General features: G+C 50.7%; 6 protein-coding genes across 6 annotated transcripts; 3 read left to right on the top strand and 3 right to left on the bottom strand.

Annotated features, from left to right (window-relative positions):
• Window positions 1-1602: 1602 nt before the first annotated feature.
• Window positions 1603-2893, top strand: TRV_00717 (uncharacterized protein; the record flags this gene model as incomplete). Its single annotated transcript, XM_003025013.1, has 3 exons — window positions 1603-2399; window positions 2598-2650; window positions 2784-2893. 3 exons carry the CDS (start codon window positions 1603-1605, stop codon window positions 2891-2893), a joined length of 960 nt encoding a protein of 319 aa, XP_003025059.1.
• Window positions 2894-3191: 298 nt separating this feature from the next.
• TRV_00716 (uncharacterized protein) lies at window positions 3192-5047 on the bottom strand (the record flags this gene model as incomplete). Its single annotated transcript, XM_003025012.1, has 4 exons — window positions 3192-3508; window positions 3668-3798; window positions 3856-4467; window positions 4551-5047. The coding sequence occupies 4 exons, from the start codon at window positions 5045-5047 to the stop codon at window positions 3192-3194; spliced, it is 1557 nt and encodes a 518-aa protein (XP_003025058.1).
• Window positions 5048-5750: 703 nt separating this feature from the next.
• On the bottom strand, window positions 5751-6091 carry TRV_00715 (small nuclear ribonucleoprotein SmF, putative; the record flags this gene model as incomplete). The annotated part of the gene is made up of 2 exons (XM_003025011.1): window positions 5751-5905; window positions 5986-6091. The coding sequence occupies 2 exons, from the start codon at window positions 6089-6091 to the stop codon at window positions 5751-5753; spliced, it is 261 nt and encodes an 86-aa protein (XP_003025057.1).
• Window positions 6092-6448: 357 nt separating this feature from the next.
• Window positions 6449-8018, top strand: TRV_00714 (uncharacterized protein; the record flags this gene model as incomplete). The annotated part of the gene is made up of 2 exons (XM_003025010.1): window positions 6449-6461; window positions 6511-8018. The coding sequence occupies 2 exons, from the start codon at window positions 6449-6451 to the stop codon at window positions 8016-8018; spliced, it is 1521 nt and encodes a 506-aa protein (XP_003025056.1).
• Window positions 8019-8379: 361 nt separating this feature from the next.
• Window positions 8380-8963, top strand: TRV_00713 (uncharacterized protein; the record flags this gene model as incomplete). Its single annotated transcript, XM_003025009.1, has 3 exons — window positions 8380-8565; window positions 8635-8824; window positions 8929-8963. The coding sequence occupies 3 exons, from the start codon at window positions 8380-8382 to the stop codon at window positions 8961-8963; spliced, it is 411 nt and encodes a 136-aa protein (XP_003025055.1).
• An 857-nt stretch (window positions 8964-9820) lies between these two features.
• TRV_00712 (uncharacterized protein) lies at window positions 9821-14057 on the bottom strand (the record flags this gene model as incomplete). The annotated part of the gene is made up of 3 exons (XM_003025008.1): window positions 9821-9924; window positions 9987-13955; window positions 14000-14057. Coding segments are annotated over 3 exons (4131 nt in total), but the record flags the coding sequence as incomplete, so codon positions are not given.
• Window positions 14058-14191: the final 134 nt, after the last annotated feature.

Genomic DNA, 14191 nt, shown 5'->3' with positions numbered 1-14191 from the left:
GGATGGCTGAAATTCCATTACATCCACCTATATCACAATTATAACAACATAGAGTGAAGCATTCCTCTTCCTATTGTGTATGTCAAGCCATATCTTACTCTATCCTATTTACCTTTCGGAGAGATCTACTATTTTCGCCCTTTCTGATATCTCTGCGGAGCATTTGCTCCCATTTAAGCTTAACTAACTAGTTATTGAAACAAAACGTCTGTCTGGCCCCACACGATGGTTGTTTCTGAGATATTCGTAATCCAAGATGAAGTATTGAATTGACCTTGTGTCTAGAACCAAATGGAATACTTACTCTTCTAATCCCTTGACTTCCCTAAGGCCTAAACCTACCCTATCTAAGTGTCACTAGATTGTATAGGAGTTGCAGCAGAAAGGGAGTATGGCTTAAGATATAGATAAAACAGAGACTCAACTATATCCTGAGAAGAATGTTAGGTGATTACGGTGTTATTTCAGCAACTCGGTCTTCAAACGCTGGCATCCGAGCGATTAACTAGGCCATTCAATAACTAATCAGGAGTCCAGCCAATGCTGCTAGTTAACTCCGAGAGGCAGGGGGGCATGCAGACTAAACATGGGCGAACAGGCAGCAATCCACGATGCATGAGGGGCACAGTTCATAGTGCCAGAGACAACTTAGAATCACAGTCGGAACCACCTACTCAGTCGTCCTTTGGTGTCCTCATTTGGTGACAAGCAACAAAGAAAGATATCTTAGTTTCAATCCTATCCATCCAGCAATATGTGCAGATACTTTGATGCTCCGATTTTGCCTGAGCTCTGCAGCCAGGACCCAAAGCACGTTGTCACGATCCGGTACTACGACCTCTGTGATAATCCCCAGGCGCTGGGAACGTATCGTCACTGCTCGAATGCCTACGCTTCTCCGGGAAGTAATATTTTGTTGGGTTCTTCTCGAGCGCCACGAGACTGTGCTACCTGCTTGAACCCGAACAACGTTTCTGTTGCGGTAAGGCTCAAGTAACCCATTTGTGACTTACTTAGTTACGGGCAGCCAAGTTAACGTTATATCTGTCTGTCCAGTACTACCTCAACCGCGAGATTGCTGCCGTTGTCTTCCGGAGTTAGGCCCACTACCAAACACGGCCACAAGCTTACGCTACCGTTCCACACCGGGGTTCATCTTGAAGTGCCTTGGGGCATTTTATATATGTAACTACCTAATCACTAGGTTATGCCTATCTGCCTCTCAGACGTGGAGAACCCACATTTAGTTACCACGAAATTATTAGATTGTTAACTGGTTAACTTAGTTTATCAAGCCCCTTGCTACTCCATCTTAGTTAACTAAAGTAATCAAAGGGCGTTGGGGCCTGTCGTGAGAGGTTATTTTATTGAGTGCACCCATGGAAGGGTAATTTTGAAGCTCCCCTACAAAGCCCTTACTTAGGCAGTGAGCTCGTAGCAGATGGAACCATTTTTAGGTATAATACAAGTCACGTGGATGGAGGTTTTAGTCAAGGTTCCAAAGTTAAGTAAGTAGTGGAGCCTGGGCTGGACTCAGGGTAATCTAAATGTTTAAAATACTGCTGCTTTCTCCAGTTCAAGAGTCCACCATCAAGCAAAAAGATGGCAAAACCCGCAGAATTCTCGGATAAACTCCTTGGTCTTGGGATGATGAGTGCTGTCATCGCACTCGATGACCACACCGCGCATAAACTTCCCTTGATCCCAGAGTATCACGATGCTGTCCTTACCGAGAGGAGAATTTTCGAGCGGCTCGGAGACCACGACTGCGTTGTCAAATACATACGCCCGGAAGGAAATGGCCTCATCCTCGAAAGATTACGGTATCCGCTTCGTAAACACCTCTTGAATCTCCAAGAAGATGGAGGTCCCCCCCCTCACAGAGACGAAATACTGAGATGGGCAATGCAAATTCTGCGTGGTTTCCAACATCTTCATTCGCATTCGGTATATCAGTTCGACATTGGCTGCCATAATATTCTGCTTGACTTTGACAACAATGTAAAGCTGTCTGACTTTTCAGGCTCGCTGATTGACGATGGCAAAGTCGAGGTTTTGCCAGAGACGCGCTCTACTCATCCGTGTCTAATACGCACCAAAGGTCCCATGCCCCTTGAACCCACTGTGAAGACGGAGCTCTTCTCCATAGGCACCGTGCTATATGAAATGTCAACGATCTACAAGCCATATCATGACAAAGGAGATAGTGAGGTAGAGAAACTCTACCTGAAGGGTTTATTTCCAGATACCACCGGTCTGCTCCTAGGCGACATTATACAGAAATGCTGGACCGACAAGTACAATGATACCAAGGAAGTCATCGAAGATCTTCAACAAATTCAGCCTGGGCTCAATGACGGAACCGAGGTGCAGGGCTCCAAATATCACGGGAATCATACGTACGTATTGCCGTGGCTAACTGCTCTGCACTTAGCTAACCCATATTTTCTAGCTTCATCTCTGGGCTATCTACATTTATCTTTCTTGTTTCGGCTGCACTTGTAGCAAAGCAATGCATGCATCCTCAAGTCGCATAGTTGGCACCAGCTGCACTACGTATTCTTGTATTACATACAAGCGTACATCAGTCTGGACAGGCAAACCCCATTGGAACAGGATACCCGTGCTATCAGCTATATGATATGCAACGGTATGTATATATACAACAGGATTTTTTTCTTCGTTGGCCGCAGGGTTTAAACCTTGGAGGACGGGTATGGAGTCAATGGAACCTGGAAACAAATCCCGATTCACCTTGTGATAAAGCCCATTCAGGTTTTTAGGCCATGTGGTCCCCTCTTTGTCTTTGACGATTTTGACTCGATATGTGATTGCCCTGGAATTGGACAATTGGGTGAAGGATATTGAATACCCATTGGTCGCCTTGTTATAGAGCGTTGGATTAATATGTTTGAGAGAAAGCATCACCGAAACCAGCACCACATCAAGATACCGAAACCCTGCTTGGAGATATTGTTATAGAGAGCATCAATACACTTCAGCTTTGTTTAGGGATGTTATATTTTATGCAGCATCTCCTAGGAAATCTCATCCTAATCTAGACTTTCTAGTAGTCTCTACAACATAGAATATATAATCAGATAAAAGAAAACCTACCACCTGGCAATATATCATAAAAATAGCCAAAAATATGACCAATAACTGTCAAATTCATCCGACCAATGGCTTTTTCACCACAGCTCTAAAGGGGAAGCGAAATGCATTTCTCTTTCAAAGTCATGGCTGGAACAAGATTCAGTCACGTGGCTGATCAACTTCGTTGAGGTTCCTCCAAGCTTGTTTCTGGCTAAAAAGAAGCCGGCAACCAAGTAAAACAACCAACCGTTGAGACTCCAAGGAGACATCCTGGTCAAAGAGAGAAAGATATATAAATACGATGGGCGGATATAATGAGAACGAGAGCGCCGAGTCGCACCTGGCGAAGGTATAGCTTCCACGATTCCTAGCCCAGACCCCGCACCGTTAAGAGTGACAGCATTGCTAACTTCTAGTATTATCATAGGCATTTCAAGACATAGCTAAGTAAGTGGCACCAGGCCGCATTTTTGGACCGTTATATATATCTATAAGCGCGAGAATCCATATCTAACATCTTGTGTCTATATAGAGGCGAGCAGACAGCGCAAGCTATTGAGAACCATCTTACGCGCATAGAGCAGGAGATAGATCGTCTTCTTGGATCTGTTGAAGCGGAAAAGGAAGACGGAGACGAAGTAGCCAAAGACGACGACAAGGAGAAGCAGGAGAAGAAGCAAGAAGAAGAAGAAGAGAATGGGTCTGACGAGCAACAGAAGGGGGATAAGCAATGAAAGATAAAACTATTGGAAACCAAACAGTTTCTCCAGCTCGAAGAGCCCATCTGCGTTCTTCTCTGCGACTCCGACTTCCGTTACAATGGCATCGATCAGGTCATAGGGCGTGACGTCGAAAGCGGGATTCCAGACATCAATCCCGGGAGCAGCAATGTTGACGGTCTCAAGGGTGATGTTCTCCTCATTCCTGCCGAGATCACTGATACGTGGCCCTGTGATTCTGGTGACTTCGGACTTTGCTCGTTCCTCGATTATGATATCCTCTCCTTCCTTGGTACGCAGGTCGATGGTCGTTCGGGGCGCAGCGACGATGAACTTTACGCCATGATATTTGGCGAGCACGGCCAATTGGTAGGTTCCGATCTTGTTGGCGGTGTCTCCGTTTGCGACGACTCGGTCTGCTCCCACCACGATGGCGGCAAGACCTGTCCCCTTCTGAGCGAGTAGCGAGGCGGCCATGGAATCTGTGATCAGGGTGGCGGGGATCTTGTCGTGGACCAGCTCAAAGGCCGTGAGTCTGGCGCCTTGGTTGTACGGCCGTGTTTCGGTACAGTAGGCGTGCTCGAGCTTGTCTGAAGCATGGAGGGAGCGGATGACTCCCAGTGCTGTTCCATACCCGGCTGTTGCAAGAGATCTAGATAATAAACCAATTAGCCTGCCTTGCCCATGCCTTGCATTTCTATTATTCTCTCTCTGGTTTGATATTGGCCAGCGTACCCCGTGTTGCAATGTGTCAAGACACCGACTTTCTTGCCGTCCTTGCCAACAGGTGTGTTATTCATGATCCATGCAGCGCCGAAATCTCCCAGTCGGTGGTTATCCATGGCATCGTCAATCAGCATCTTCTCCGCAGCCTCGACATAGGCCTCTGCCAGGTCTTTCCCCTTGGGATCTCCGATCTGCTTCCTCTTCTGCACCAGCGCCTTCAGCTTGATAGCCGCATCGCTCAGGTTCACCGCCGTAGGCCGACTGGTAACCAAGTAGTCTAGCTTCTCTAGTATGAACGCTTCGACCTCGTTTGCTTCGGCGGACAGCTTGTCATGGTCCATCAGCTCCGTCAGCTCGATCGAGAGGGAGAGGACGGCAACGATAGCGATAGCTGGTGCCCCTCGGACATGCATCTCCTTTATAACATGCCATCCTTCCTTTGCCGTTGAAACGGGGATGTATCGCTCGACGTGAGGAACCTGGAGCTGATCCAGGACCTGCAGCATCCCGCGCTTGTACCGGATAGATTGGAGAGACATGGCGGGCTATCCTGACGACGGCCCCTTCGCAGGCTGATCTATGTCTCCTTATCGTGAGCGGATAGGCGCGAAGGTGGTTATTCTTCAGCTGTAGCTGGCTGCGGGAGAGAATCGTAAGCTGGTAACGGGTGGGGGAGGGGCAAACCGCCGGATATAAAATTTTAATCGGCATGTATAGAGCCAGTACGGTTATAGGGCCATCACCACGGACTAAAGTCGGTGAAGTAGTGAATACAAGAAATCATTCGCAGAGCTCTATCTGGCAAGATGACGTTTTTCTACTTGAAGACCGATTTCATCGGCGAAAGGCGGAAGTACAGATGCTCGTAGATCTACAGGAGGATCATAGCAGCTTAAGCTATAACAGCGATGGAATGCTCAGGGAAAAGCTCCCTAGTATCATCGACTGCTTCATCTCAAGTCCCTGGATGCAAAGCCATGCTGCTTACGGCCCCTTGGCACGGCGGGTGTCGTTCAATCTCATCCAAGCTGACTCCCTAAACGCCCATAGTCCATAACCCTAATTCATTCAGATTTCGCCTGCAGAGTGTACCGAACAAGGTAAAGCCCAAAAGACGTTCTGGAGTTGGATCATTATAGTGTCGCATGCGTGTTCAGATGTGCAAGGAGAGCTTCTAGTCCGCTGATATGTAGAGCACTATCAATCGGGTCAGTCTGGGATCCTCTCAAGAAGACATAGCCCAAGCATACCATTGTTCCCTCGTACGAATGCATCGCCGTAGCTCCGTCTCATTTTACCGTTGACGTATTCTTCGGTCTTCTCCAGCGCAATGTTCATGTAGCCGTCAACGGACTGTAGCTCGCCTATACCGAAGAATTAGACCTTATTTTCCTGACAACAACCGCCATAACATGCGGTCTATAGCAACAGGAAGAGAACATACCTTTGTAGACGACGCCGGAATTCAGCTTGACGGTGACTGGAGCACCGGTGATCTCTCCCAGGAAAGCAGAGGGATCTTTGCCCTCGGAAGCAGAAGTGGCCTCCATTGTAATTGTAAGTCAGATAGTGCAAGCAGCAACCCTAGAGCCTCCTCGAGTCAGGCCAACAAGCAGTTCTATCTCTGTAAACCAGCGAAGATCAGCTCAGCTTCATCAAACCGTCCTGGTCTCTTTTGTCTTTATCTTCGACTTCGATTCTTCGATTCTTCAACTTCAACAACACAAGAATCGCTCACGTGACTGACCGGGTTGGTTAAATTGAAAACGCGACGCGAGCAAGTTTCAAGCAGCGAAAAGGAAGAAGAGAAAGACGAGAAAGACGGCTGAGAGAGCAGGATTGGATACCAGGAGAGCTTGCAGCAGCGACAGAGAAAGGCTGAATAGCTGTTTTGGCTGCTGGCGTCAATGGCCCGTGGAAGTTTGTGTCTATTCAACTAATCAACTGCGTCATTCATCCAGCAACACAGCAACCGAGCTTGCCAGCTATAAAGAAGCGCCAGCCTCGAGGGCCAATTCCTCGCAGCTTCATCCCACTTCCACACAAAGACAGTACACAGCTAACCGACCAGCAAATGAGATATACGCTCACTCTATAACTGGATACCAGAGCGCCATGGCGTCGTTCTTCAAGAAACCAACTTGGGCGCAGGCATCCACTCCTGCAAAGCCGCAGGACTTCTTCCGGCGCTCTAACCAGGTGTATTCGGACTTTGTGGCCACGACTCAAGACGAAGATGAGACTGATGACGAGGCCGTTACAGCTAAAGAGTCTCCTTGTGCACCTAATGAGCCCAAGAGACGCCGCATATCCAACGAAGACGAGGGCGAGACCACTTCAACGCTTCAGTCCAGAATCAAATCACCACCCCAGGAGATTGCAAGTGGAAGTGACACACTTAATAGGGATACCCCTCTCAAGCTGGAAGAAGCCGGGACCAGCAAAACACCTCCAAGGTCTCCACGTTCTGCTCGGTCGAGTCCCAGGAAGCCCGGCTCACAACGGAGCAGTCCAAGGAAATCACAACTGATAGGAGCCTCACCACCAGGCACTATCATTCGTCTTAACTCGGAATCTCCTCCTCCTCCGGCATCCCGAGTTCCTCCAAAGTCGGTAATACAGATTGACTCTGACTTGGACAATGATGGAGACAACGACGAAGAGTCCGATGAGGACTGCGCAGCATTGATCAAACGAGCTCGAGAAAGGGCACGTAATAACCAGGTGCGGGAGGAGAACAAGCCGGCATCTCCCAATGGCAAGGATAACACCATCAGGAAGACGACCGGAACCCCATCGGCTTCCCCCAAGGCTGCTTCTAATCCATCACCAAAGAAAAAGGACACAGTTGTGAATATCCTTATTACATCTAATATTCAAAACACCAAGTCGCTCCTAGTCCGTCGCTTACTGTCACAGAACCTAGGAGAGGTACGAAAGGCATGGTGCAACCACCAGAAATACGACGAAGAGACCTCGGATAATATCATCTTGACCTGGAAAGGAAGACGGCTATTCGACGTAACCACATGCAAGAGCCTGGGTATCAACGATACTGACACCAACGACAACTCGGTGTTTGACTCTTCCCCCTTTGACATGGAAGAAGGCAATGCCGGCGTCCACATGGAGGCCATGACAGAGGAGATGTTGGAAGAAAGACGCAGAGCAGCAACCACCGCCCAGCAGGATAACAGTGAGGAAGAGAGTGAGGACGAACAGCCAAAGGCTCGAGAGCCAGCTGACACGGACCTGGTTCGGATTACCCTCAAGAACCCGGATCTAGATGATTTTAGGATCAAAGTACGCCCCTCAACGCAGATTGGCAATATCTTGAAGAAGTTCCGGCAGGTGAAGGAGATACCAGAGCACATTTCTGTTTCGCTCTATTTTGATGGAGATAAGTTGGATCCAGACACTTTGATTGAGGATAATGATATTGACGACATGGATTGTATTGATGTTATCATGAAATAACTAGCTATTGGCAGCGGCAGGCTTTTACACAGTAACCCTAATACTCGGTACTTTTTGTCAAAAGTAGACATTCAGATAGAACTATCTCATAAGATTCTCCGTCTTCTATCACTGCCCGTCTCTTACTCACGGCGTAGTCTAACTAGCTGGTTATAATACGCCTACTATAGGGGGTCGATCTCTTATCGATAAGCTTCTTCCCTCCCCGCGATAAGCAATTTTTTTCTACTTACTGGAGCTAAAAATCATTCCACGACCGCAAATCGATCAACTTGACATACCATTAACAAGGCTCACAACGAATACAAACGACATCTACGAAACCATTAAAGCTATACAGGAATAAATACACTTCCCAAGAATGAAAATCCTTGCCTCAAACTTCGTCACCTGCGCCGTCAAGGCATGCAAATCCTCCTCCGCCTCATACCCACTACACTTCCGCAACGCAGAGCTCGAGGAAGAAGAACTCGACTTCCAGCCTGATTTTATCCGAAATATTCTGCCCCGGATAGACTGGGTTGCTCTCAAAATAAGTGCTAGTGAAGTGAGTTAGGCCATCTCTGTACCGTTGAGTAGTGCGCAGACGCTAATTGGGTCTTTGCAACGGGTGTAGCTTGGGTTCCCATCGATAAGCGAGTCGAAGCCTGAAGGCGAAGAGTTGAATAATGAGCAATTGCTGCGGGATCTGCATAAGTTGTTACTTGAAACGCATGTGGTGGAAGGGGAGCTGGTGTGTGGGAACTGCGGGCACGAGTATAAGATAAAAGAAGGGATTGCGAATTTCTTGCTCCCGAGTCATCTTGGTATGTTGGGTTTTTGAGGATATGCTTGAATGTTTCAAACGCTAACGGGGTGATTTGCAGTATGATTGATGTGGGGTTGAAATTTGGTTGATGGATGGAGATAGATGGATATACCCGGGATACCAGCACCTGGTTCTAACCAGGCTGTAGGGGTGTTTGTTATAGCAATATAACAACCCTACGCTTTTCAAACTTATAACTAGCTCCCTTGCCTTTAACAAAGGGCTCATACCGGAGAAAGGTACAAAACACGCCCATCAGCGGCCAAAACTGAATGAAAGATAAAGCTTCTCATCATGTATTGATTTCTTTAAACTATTTATCAGCCTTTTCCCCTCCCCGACCAACCAACAAACAAACACTTGGTCAGCGCCATGATACATTTGCTCCCGGCATGAAAGGAAAGAAAAAAAAACACAGCGCGGCATAAAAGAGAACATGGCAGAGCAAACAGACCCATATCTATCCCATCCAACCAGGCAAGCAAGCAAGCAGAAGCAAACCATCCAGCTAATATACACATGTAATAGAAGCAGACAGACAGATAATAGGAGGCAGAGAAGGAGAAAGATGGGAATTATTACAGGGCGAAGAAAGGATGGGGTTGGTTTTTTTCTTAAAAAGCATTAATTGCAGCAAGTAAGTGGGATGAAAGGAAATGCAGTATGGGAAGAAATATACTGATGAGAAAGAAGTCAAGGAACGCCAATCGTTAAAGGGTAAAAGGGAGAAGTCAGTGTAATCAAACGCCCTTCCCTGTTTTAAAGTAGTTGATATTATTCCCATGGCTATACACTGTATATCTATAGCTTTGTAGGGATGAGATGCCCAGAGTTCTGGTCGGGTGCTTTTGTTGAAGGCGGCGGCGCACAAGAGCATGCATTTTGTGATGTGCTTGCGAGCGCGGGTAGAAGAGTCAGGGGTATTCAACACCAGTAACAACGCCGGTGACAACGTTGGTGCTTCAGTATCACAACCAATATTAATGGTAATGGCTTAATTGAGGAATCCCTTGCAGCCCGTCGAGCCGCAGAGACACGGGATACGGTCATCGCTATCCCACTCTCGCTCGAACTTGTAGTCGTACGTCAATTCCTCATCTACGCAGAAGTCAGCAATCTATAATAATTAAACAACAATAGCTTTGAATGGAACAACTCACCTCTCTCAATGTCCCTAAGGGCATAAATGACGATACGCTTACTTCCGTCGACCTTGATGATCTTCGCCGTGCAGTTGGGCGTGCAGCTATGATTGATAAAGCGCGCAATGCCACCATGCTTCGTAGCGTCGATGACGGTATTCTCATCAATGCGAAACAAGTAACTGCTTCCAATGCCGGACTTGAGGTACCGTCGCTCACGCATATCAGCCACCTGCTGCCGGACCTTCTCACCAACGTATTCGATAATCATGTCGTTCGCAGTGATATTTTCCTCGGCATACAGACCCCAATTGTGGATTGCCGAGCGAGCGAAACGGACGGGCTTCTTGCGTTTCTTCAGCTGGTTGAAGCGCAGCACGTCTCCCTCGCCGCTTTGGGTGGGCAGAGCTTGTTTCTGCGCATTGATGTCGGCTATTAGACGGCGGTTGTTGACGCGGTTGGAGCGGGAGGAGGTAAGGGTTGATTTGGAGAGGGTTTTGGCGGCGATGACTCGAGCTGCGTCTGCGGCGGCGGTAGGATCGCTTTTGGCTAGGGCTTCGCGTTCTTCTCGGGCCTTTTGGACCTTGATGCGGTGAGGGAGGTATTTGGATTTTTCGGACTCGAGGATACGTTTGCGGCCGTCGGTGCGGGCGGAACCACTTGGGTTGGGGACGTAGTAGCCGTCTATCTTTATTTCGGAGTGGACGGGACCGCGGGCGCCGTGGCTGTTGATGGCCTTGATTTGTTTCTGGTTCCAGGCCCAGGCTGTGACGTTGGTGATGATGGGGGTGTCGGGTTCGGATTGGAGCGAGGTGGATTCTAGAGCTTCTCGGAGGAATCGAAGGTCTTCTGTGTCCTTGACTATGTTCTGCCATCCGTCGAGATCGAGAACGATGCCTTCGTCGTCTTCGACCGTGGGCTTGGGTTCGGTAGTTGACAATCCCCATTCAACCTCTGGCTTGACGTATCCGTCTTCCTCCTCTTCTTCCTCATACTCTTCCTCCTTGGCCTCGATGTCAAGTTCCCCTTCAATAGGCGTGACGGCGAGATCGAGATCGTCAACTTTGGGAATCAGGCCCTGGTCCGCAGCAGCCTGGAGCTCAGCAAGTTTCAGAGCCTTCTTCTCCTCGAGGAGCTGCTTCTTGGTCTTCTTCTTCGGTTTCTTGCCCTTTTCTTTGCCGAGTCGTTGGGCCTGCGAGTCAACGAGAGCAGACAGGTCGTCGTCTGGTTCCTGGCCGAGATGAGACGTATCGACACCGAATAGTTCGTCCACTGTCTTCCGCCGCTTCTCCATCTCCAGCAGCTCCAGGCTGAGTCGTTTCCGTTTCTTCGAGACACGTTCATAGTCACCTGGTTCTCCGAGCAATTCACGGTCGAGGTCATCCAGCTCATCCTTGATACCAGCCGAGTCGAGACCGGAGTCTCCAAAGCCAGACACGCTGGGCACAAGGGAGCCCCGTAGATTCTCGTCGTCGTCGTTGTCTGCCTCACTGGACAGGCGGGAGAGCGGCCGAGACTCCTGGTCTTCGGTATCGCGGGTGAAGGAAGTCTGGTGCTCGTCGTCGGAGTCATCTTCGTCATGAAGCTGTTGAAGCCGGTGATAGAGCGGTCTGAACTCCCTCCTGCGCACAGTGGGACGGCGTCTGCGTTCGTCGACAAAGGCGGAGTTGTTGCGTTCAAAGTCTCGCGCTTTTCTGATACGCGGTAAGGCGAGGACGTTCTTCGACTGCGCACCAGGCGGTGCAGGACTGTTTCGTGAGTCCGTGGTGCTTTCTCCCAGCCCGGTATCGAGGTAGAAAGCCGGCTTCTTGATGCCCTGCGGGTCAGCGATGCCTAGCTTCTGTCTCTTTGCGCGGTGCCGGTCCGGATCCAGAAAGTCGTATAGTGCCGGAGCTGCAATGCGAGTCTTGATATCTTCCAGAAGCTTATCCCTGAGCTCACGGATGGCAATGGCAACGACCTCAGTGGTTGGATCGACGTTTTCAGCCCGTAGACGCTTCTCCTCTTCCACGTCCAGCTCGGTCTCCCGCTTGAGCCGTGCCTTTTCGGATTTCTCGCGCTGCTCGGCCTTGACTCGTTCGGGGCTGGGACTTCGTTCGTAGGATGGGTTGCCGTACTGCTGGCACTCCATGTTCATGACATAGGTGAACAGAGCAGTCATGTGGCAGCCCCGAAAGCAGCGTTCGCACTCGAGCTCTCCTCGACGGGAGTTTTCGAACAAGACATAGTAACCTGTGTTGTCGCATCGGACGGACTTCCAGTCGTATAGCTTCAGGCGTCGTTCTAGATGGGGTACGGTGGTGCTGAGGACGGGAACGTAGCAGTGTGCAATGAAGATGTAAGGGTCTCGTTTGATCTGGTCTAAGATGGGGGTCTCTTCGACGAGAGAGGGCGGTTTTGGTGCCGCGCGAGGTCCGTCTGGTGGTTGGAGCTGTAGGGCCGGGTGTAGAGAGGATTTACCAGATGGTCCCTTGGGGGCTGTAGGGGGCGGTACATTATCCTTTGGTTGTGATTGTGATTGAGATGATGGTTCGGTTTCTGCTTTAGGCCCGGTAGGTAATAGAGGTAGAGGTGGAGGAGGAGGGGGAATGTCGGATTTCTTAGACGCAGCAGCATCACTGTTCTGTTGTTCAAAGACAGCCAGCTGTTCCTGCTTCTGCAGAGCAATGAGCTTTGCGACGATACGGTTGCAAGCAGCGGAGTTCCGGTCGAGCTCTACTCTGATGCGCCGAGTACCGATGCGCTGTTCCTTCTTGCACTCGAGGTACGCTCTCCGGGCTGACTGGGCAGCTGTGAGCGGGGAGCCGCCACGCAGAGACCTGGTGTCCTTGTAGGTGATGGAGCAGACACCGAGGAAGCGGCCCGTGGTGGGATCCGTTCTGTTGTCTATCTCCGCGATCTCGCCGAAGCTAGAGAAGAGGGCGCTGATGGGGGCCACGGTGGTGAGGGGGTCGTAGCCGGTGACGACGATCTGGGTGGGCGGTCCGGGTCCTATAGAGGTAGCTGGATCGTAGGCCCATGGCTTGAGGGTGTAGGGAGCCGGTCTGTACTTTGTCTTTTGCTTGCTGGCGGCGCCGCGGGTGTAGTTTGGGATAGCTCTCCGGGGGTCTGATACTACTACTGGTGATACCGGGTCAAGGTTCTGGCCCAACTCGGGTTCAGCAGCGGCGGCCACGGCAGCGTCTGAGGCGGGCTCACCTTCACCGAAGGCGACGTACTGAGGTTTCCGGCGCTTGTCCCTGGACGCAGGAGGCCTCTTGTCCAGGTCCGGGTCGTAGACGAGCTTGTAGCCCCTGGGAGGAGGCAGCCTACTGCTAGCAACGACGGCCTTGGCATGGTGGTCATGGTCCTGGTGATGGTGGTATTTCTCATATTCCACGGCGGAGGCAGAGGCAGAGGCAGAGGTAGCGGTGGAGATGGAAGACTGCTCAGAGTCGGCCAGCCGCGAGGAAGAGAGCATGGGGCTGCCGGACTTGCGCGGCGGCGAGGAGTCGGTGTTTGTCAGGGGCGTGAGGGCGCAGGCGGACATGCCGTTGAGCGTCGTGGTGGCCGCGGCCGAGGAGGAGGACTCTGTGGCCGTCGAGCTGGAGGAGCCTACTCTCGCAACGGCGCCGCCATTCGCAGCAGCAGCAGCAGCAGTAGAACCAGCAGAACCAGCAGAGTAGGGATCGATGGGCGTAGCTGTCTCCGTCTGCTCTGCGGTGGAAGAGGAGGATGCTGATGAGGCCTCCCCTCCCGCAGCATGCTCCTCGTCGTCCAGAAGCTGGCCGCCGTCGTCGTGATGATGATGATGATGCTCCTCCGCGAAGAAGTCTGCGGCGGCCGACCTGCCCTTGAGCCTGCTGCCCGCGTCCTGGCCGGCAGCGGCCTTGCTGCTGCGCTTCTTCTGCAGGACCGAGGGCGCCGTTGGGAAGAAGTCTGCAAAGCCGGCGGAGGCGCGTGACATGATGGGAGGCAGAGATATGTATCGAGCAGAAGACGAAGACGCTGGCCTAGGAGCCTGAGAGAGACGGGCGAGGGCGAGCAAGCACCATCCTTGAGCACGGCAGCCTTCTCATAGAGCCATGCAGTGTCCTCGCCGTCGTTCTTCTATTTGTTAATCCTTATCTTCAGTGTCCTCCTGGACGCGGTGGTCTGGCTGTGGCGAGGCGCAGGTTTGGGGGAGTCTCGAGAGATAGAAGCACGCCGGCCGGGCCCAGAGACGAGAAGAGAAGAATAAAAAA

This window comes from Trichophyton verrucosum (assembly GCF_000151505.1).
Source record: "Trichophyton verrucosum HKI 0517 chromosome Unknown contig00080_128.r1.exp, whole genome shotgun sequence".
NCBI classification, from domain to species: domain Eukaryota; kingdom Fungi; phylum Ascomycota; class Eurotiomycetes; order Onygenales; family Arthrodermataceae; genus Trichophyton; species Trichophyton verrucosum.
The sequence above is the reverse complement of the archived record's forward strand: the minus strand, read 5'-3'. Positions and strand labels throughout refer to the sequence as shown.